This window comes from Tupaia chinensis, unplaced genomic scaffold (assembly GCF_000334495.1).
Source record: "Tupaia chinensis unplaced genomic scaffold, TupChi_1.0 Scaffold000639_1, whole genome shotgun sequence".
Taxonomy (NCBI): Eukaryota; Metazoa; Chordata; class Mammalia; order Scandentia; family Tupaiidae; genus Tupaia; species Tupaia belangeri.
Genome location: NW_006160160.1, coordinates 2,503,162 through 2,509,402, shown reverse-complemented (window position 1 = coordinate 2,509,402; position 6,241 = coordinate 2,503,162). Strand labels below are relative to the sequence as shown.

Sequence of the window (6,241 nt, the reverse complement as noted above, 5' to 3'; positions counted from 1 at the left end):
GTAAGGTTTTTCCAACTTGAAAATCAAGCAACTTCCCGATACTCTTTCAATATTCTGATGGTCAGAGATAGGAAAGAGGTTAAACCAGTTTGCTAAATGGGCTTAATTCAACGAAAGGAACATCAGATATTTAACAGCTTCAGTCCAGACACTCTAAAAGCTCCAATTTCACATAAAATTAAAGCAGTGGGGGAAATTATAGTCTTAAGTCTTTGTTTCTCTCCTATTAAGTCTCCTTTATAGGAAGATTTTTAAAAGGATTCAAGAAAAATTTATTCTATAATTTTTGGACACCCTAAGCCAAATAAAATTTCAATGAATGGATTAGACAGGGGAGAAGAAGGAATTGGTGAAGAGATTTCTTTAATGAGAACTGTTATGAATCTGTGGGACCTCATCCTTAACAGTGAAGAATGACGGCAGGGAGATTGGGGAGGATATTATCCTCTAACCCCCATCCATCTTATTCAGAAGGCCTCAAACGAGCTACTCAGAGAATCTCTGACACAGCTGAAGCTGAGTGACAGCTTGGGTCTGAACTAGGCCACATAGAACTACAGCTGGCATTGGAGTTGGAGCTAACTCCCTAGACAACATCCAAGAAGGGCTTTCTTTGATGGTTGAGCTAGGATAATTCAGTTACATTTGGACTGGCTTGAGATCCTCAAGTTGTGGTCATAAGGTATATATGGTCATTTCCTACTGGGTAGTTTTGGGAGAATTGGGAGTTGTCGTAGACCTCTCTCCTCCAAACTCATTGGATCGGGAGACTTTAGCAGGAAGTGTACCCCACTCTAAGTGTTACCCGGCATGCCCTGGGGTTGTTTGAAAAATTCTATGTGACTACACAGATAATGTTACTTAGAGACCAAGATATATCTACTCACTTTAAGGAGACTTAATGGGAACAGTCTCTGGAAATGTGAATGTACTATAGAAAAAGAGTCAAGTTCAAACATTCGCAGATCTAGAGAACTTAAGCCTATGACGGTACCAGTTCATGTTAATATTTTATTCTCCCTTATTCTTTTCTTCTTTATTTTTTCTGGTCAAGGAGGATCACTCTGCTCTTATTGGAGACTTTAGCCGGAAGTAGGTGCTAGTTTGGGAATAACTTATCATATAATGAACTGTAACGAGATGGTGGTATTCATTCATACAGTTGTGTTTTGACTGTACCAGGAGCTATGTTTCTTAGCTTCAATGATTAAATCTGCACCCACACTCCCCTGGACCCAGAAACACCATTCTAGGAATTCTCTCCTTCTGATTAACTATCAGCCTATTGAAGTGTTGTTTTGTTCACTGATGAATATTACAAAAGCTTGCAACTTCATTATGATGATACCGCAGACACTTTTAGTGTACAAATTCCAGCATGGAATTTCACAGGCATGCATAGATCTAAATAGAAAGGCCATAACATCACATGATGAGACAATGTCCAGCCAAGCAGTTACCTCGACTGACACCAGTGCCAGCAAATCAGAAAGCCATTTGGACATTTGATAAACTTTTATTTAGAGTCCACTATTGCTACTACCTGGTGAAAAGTTTTACTAATCACGTGGTCCATTCTGCCTTGGGTACTAGAGATGAACTTCGTTTGGGGGTGGAAACAGGCGAGAGTAACATCGCCTTAAGTTAGCCTCCGCTCTTCAGAGCCACCTAGTCCATTCCTAAGGCGTTGCCCTGGCTTTTCCAGTCCATCGTCTAAGGATGAGTCAAATTACTGTACTCCCATACCGTCGCGTTGCTTTGAGACAACACCTGGCATCTCATTGGGCCGGAGCGAGCAGCGAGGTGACGTCACGGCGTGCCGCGCGCTCCGTCCGTGCAGCCTTTGCAGCCCCGCCCCTGCCCGGCTCGTCGCCAGGGGACGCTCGTGGGTCCAGTCTCCTAGACAACCGCTAGCTCCGCCCCCTCCGCCCCTTTAACCTTTAGGGTGCGCGGGTGCCCAGTCCGTGGCACTCTCGCCCCTTTCCCCTCCCCCTTTCCCACCCCCTTCGTTCTGGTCTGTCCGGACCAGAAGCGAAGATGGCGGCGCCGGCGGCAGCTGGCGCGGCTTCTGCAGAGCTGGTGATCGGCTGGTGCATATTCGGCCTCTTACTACTGGTAGGGGAGGTGCTTGGAGTTTCCTTAGTGCTAGACGGGTGGGAGGAGGGAGGGGCCGGCCCTGCAGCTGGCCTCTCCAGGCCTGGGAGACCCTCTTCGCCCCGCCCCGCTTTCACTTGGACTGTGGGGGCCTCCTCTGCGTTGGGGACTCGGGTGGCGCTGGGAGGCGAGGGACGGGGGGTGCGGCGATTTCCGGCCGCTTTTGCTTTCTTGTCATGATGACGTCTAATGTTGCAGATTTCCTTTTTTCGAAACTCTCGACCTCATCCCTCACTTGCCACTGGGGTCAATGGGATTTGGAGACGGGAGAGACCCTAGGGTTTCAGTGGAGGACTTTGGTACTGCGTAAAGCAAGAGCACACCTCCTGGGGCTGTGGCTCTGGGTCTTTGCAAGTTCAGGAGCTGGCGTTATTGACGCCTCTGAATGATTTGTCCTGTTCCTTACCAGTGAGATGAGTGAGGCTCGAGTCTTCTGTGCCCATTGTGCCATTCTGCCTTGATGACGTGAACTGCTAGTTCTGACTTCCAGGTGTTGCATTCCCTTCCAATCTTTGGTGGGTGTCCAAAACCTGTGTAGGGCAGGTTTATTGTCAGCATCAGGAGGTATACATACCACGACCTGACTGATCTCAGATGCCTTCCTTTCCAGCGTCATTTCTGCTTATTCATTGAGTAAAATGTGGTCTGTATTGGCCCAGAGTGACCTGGTTATTACTTCCCTACCCTATATTAAAAACCCTTGGGTTTACTATATTTGGGAGTTCAATTTGTTTTCTTTGTACTCCTCCAAATTCTCAGAACCTCTCTTTCCTCATGTCTCCATCCTGTCCTGTTAACTTCCTGTTTCTGCGTTACAGCAAACAAACCTTCAGTTCTGGCATCACACTTGTTTGATTTTATTGATACTTTTATTATGTTTCACTAGGATATCGGACACCTATGTAGTAAGGCCTGCTAATAAATTTTTGAAACAGAGGCTCCAAATTAGAAAAAGAAAGGTGATTATGTGAAAACTTTAAAAAGATTCCTCTTACTACCTTAACTCTTACAAAACATGTTTTACTCCTCTCATGGAAGAAACAGAAACCGTGAATGGGGGCTATGTTCTCTAGTACTGTTGGTGGGGTGTTCCCTACTTTCTTCAGTCCATCAGATTAAGTTTGTGTAGAAGAGAGCAGGCATGTGACCCGTGTTGAAGACTAGTTCCAGCTGTTAATAGGCATCTAAGGTACAGTAGTTGTGCTGTTAACTGCAGGAGGATGCAGATGAAACAAAACATGGAGGGTCTGAAGATAGATGGGGAAACTAAAGTTCTTGAAACATTTAAGTACTGAAGACCAAAGTATGATTTTATAAACAAAATAGGACTTGGGAAAAGAGAGAACAGTACTGAAGGAAAGCGGTAATTGTAGAATTGTGAATGAAGAAGGAAAGTCATTAAAATTGGTGACATGACAGCAGAAACAGAATTAGGAGAGAGTTTGAAACTCCATGTTGGAGTAGAGAAAAATGAGTAATTAGGGCTATTGTTTAAATGTCTGCAATTCTCTTTAATTCCCGGTTTATTAGAGAAGAACTGGTTATTCATGTCTGCTGCTCCATTCAGCCTTTTGGGTTACATTATTTTGATCAAGGTATATGAGAAAAATCTAGTTTCATCAGTATGTATGCAAAAGCAGAGGAATATTTGCAGAAAATCATTAATATGTTTTGATTCTACACCAAATTTCAGTATGTGGAATCTTCTTACAGGTTAGTCAGGGGGCCAGTAGGTGTCCTGGTTGTTAAGGCTCTGGACTCCCTCATGACCCATGGATTTTGAGCCTCTGGCAGCTTGCTTTCTCACTTTCTCTCTCCCTCCTCCCCAACTCTCCCCCTCCACTCCTCCACCCTTGTTTCTCTCTGGTGGATGCATGTGCCTGGTGGCAAATTTAAAAAGTAATAGTCATAGTCATAAATAAAATTAAATAAATAATTCTGAAAACAAAGTTTAGTTATAATATGGAATCTGCAAACGTATCAATGTACTTTTGTTCCGTTACTTTAAAATCCATTAGTCAATCTTGTACTTTGAATAGGTGTTTTACCCACATATGTTTTTATAATGTTATGCTTTAGTTATTTAGAAAATATTGGTTCACTGAGTTATAAATACCTTCCAAATATGGATGTATTTCATTACACAGTATTAAAATATCACATTCATTAAAGCACTACCAATCTTATCAGAAATGTCTCTGAAAATTCATAGTATTGAGAAGTTGTCATAGATACAAATTCCCCGAAAGTCTACCTTTTTCTTTGGAAGGCGTTAATTTTATCATTAGTAATAGATACTGTTAGTTTTTCTTGAAGTGATAAGTTTCCTTTGTTCATCTGGTAAACTCTTTTAAATACTCAAGTCTGAATACCATAGTTTGTCAATTGTTCTTATAAGTAAAAATGGTGGTTTTTTTTTTTTTTGGAGAGGTTTTTGCTATAAGGCACGTGCGCTTGCCAGAAAGACAGAAAGAGACAGAGAGAGAGAAAGTGAGAAATCACTCCCCAGGGAAGATGGCCATGCTGCAATCCCTTCTCCTCCATTCTCCTCTCGGGATCTTGGGCACGCATGCATGCACACGCACTTGACGTGAGTTTAAGCTACTGGGTCCAGGACTCGAACCATGTTCGACTACATGGGAGTCAGCGACATAGCCATTACGCTAACTGCTGGTCCCAAAACGGTGTTTCTTGAAGTGAGTAGTTGGTTTGGCTTTCAATACTCACTTGAGTATTGAGGTGCTTTTCCTAGAGATAGCCGTCACGTGTTGGAGTGCAGCAGATAAACTTCAGGCTTCATATTTTATCCCACAAAGTAGTAAAAGGATCCAAGAATGAAGCGTTTAAATAAAGTTAATTTTCATTGCTTCATCTAGCACAGTCTTAAATTGAATGGTCCATTTTTGTGTATGGTGATGAAGAATGCAGTACTTCTGGCTCAGTTTAGTGTCACTGTCTTGATCCATGTTAACGCACCTGTGGCTTGCCTACTATGGCCTACATACCATGAATGCAAATGTCGGCATAGTAAAAAAGGCAAATTACATTTTCGTATAATTAAAATAGTTTTCGACTTCTGAATCTCCAGAAAGAGTCTGGGGTGTGGCCAGAGGTGTGAGACTTTACACCTTGGAAAGTGTTCTCAGTCATCTGATGAAGAATCAGCAACACAAATGCTGTCTACGTTTGTGGTCTTGAGCAAACAGAATGGACTTAATTTGTCCTACCATATAAAGAATGGCTAGATTTGGGCCTTTGCCTATAATCTAATCAAGTTTACAATACCAAATCTATATCATTTATCTAACTCTTCAATAATTTGGCTCACACTACCTTTACATTACTTCTCCTATTACTATACCAGTCTATCTCTGTTTCTATAAAGTATGTTTACTCTTGTTTCTTAAATTGTGGACATCTTAACCTGGGAACCTGTTAGAAATTAAAAATATAACCCCCCAGCCCTTCTGCTTCAGAATCTGCAGTTAAACATCCGGACCATAGATATCTTCACTAGTTTAGCAAATACTCATGTATTTTTTTCATTTCTACCTCCATCCCAGTAGTCTCATCCATGGCTACTTGTTAAAAACGTCTAGAGGGTTTTTAAGATCCCAACAGCCAGACAAACTAAATCAAAATCTGTTGCAAGGGGTTGGGGAATATTCTAAACCTTTTATATCATGGTTAACAAAATTATATATTAATTTCTTTTACGCAGTGCTCATAAGATGTTATTTTATATGACATTGCTACTATAGGTTGAGTTTCCCTTTTTCTGAAATACTTGGAACCAGAAGTATTTCAGATTTAGAATTTTTTCAGATTTTGGCATATATGTATATATGAGGGGACTTCAAGAAGTTCATGGAAAAGTGGAATGAAAGTATGAGTTTACTTTAGTGCAAAAAATTTTGAAATCTATAATTTTTTTTATAATACACATTTTTCCATAAAATATTTTTAAGTTTTTATTATTTTTTTCATGTAAATGAGAGAGAGGGAGAGAGACAGGCAGCTTCACCAAGGTCTCATGCTATGATTCCCTTTCCCTCCAGGCCTTCCAAACCCGCCAGGATTATGGGCA

At 41.5% G+C, this 6,241-nt stretch overlaps 1 protein-coding gene across 1 annotated transcript in view; it reads left to right on the top strand.

The window, feature by feature from the left end:
* Positions 1-1,861: 1,861 nt before the first annotated feature.
* The window catches only part of LMBRD1 (LMBR1 domain containing 1), a 131,331-nt gene continuing 126,951 nt past the window's right edge, over positions 1,862-6,241 (top strand). The window contains exon 1 of the mRNA XM_006159629.3: positions 1,862-2,115. Coding sequence (XP_006159691.1) covers positions 2,038-2,115 — 78 coding nt within the window. The 5' untranslated portion in view covers positions 1,862-2,037. The remainder of the gene's footprint in view (positions 2,116-6,241) is intronic.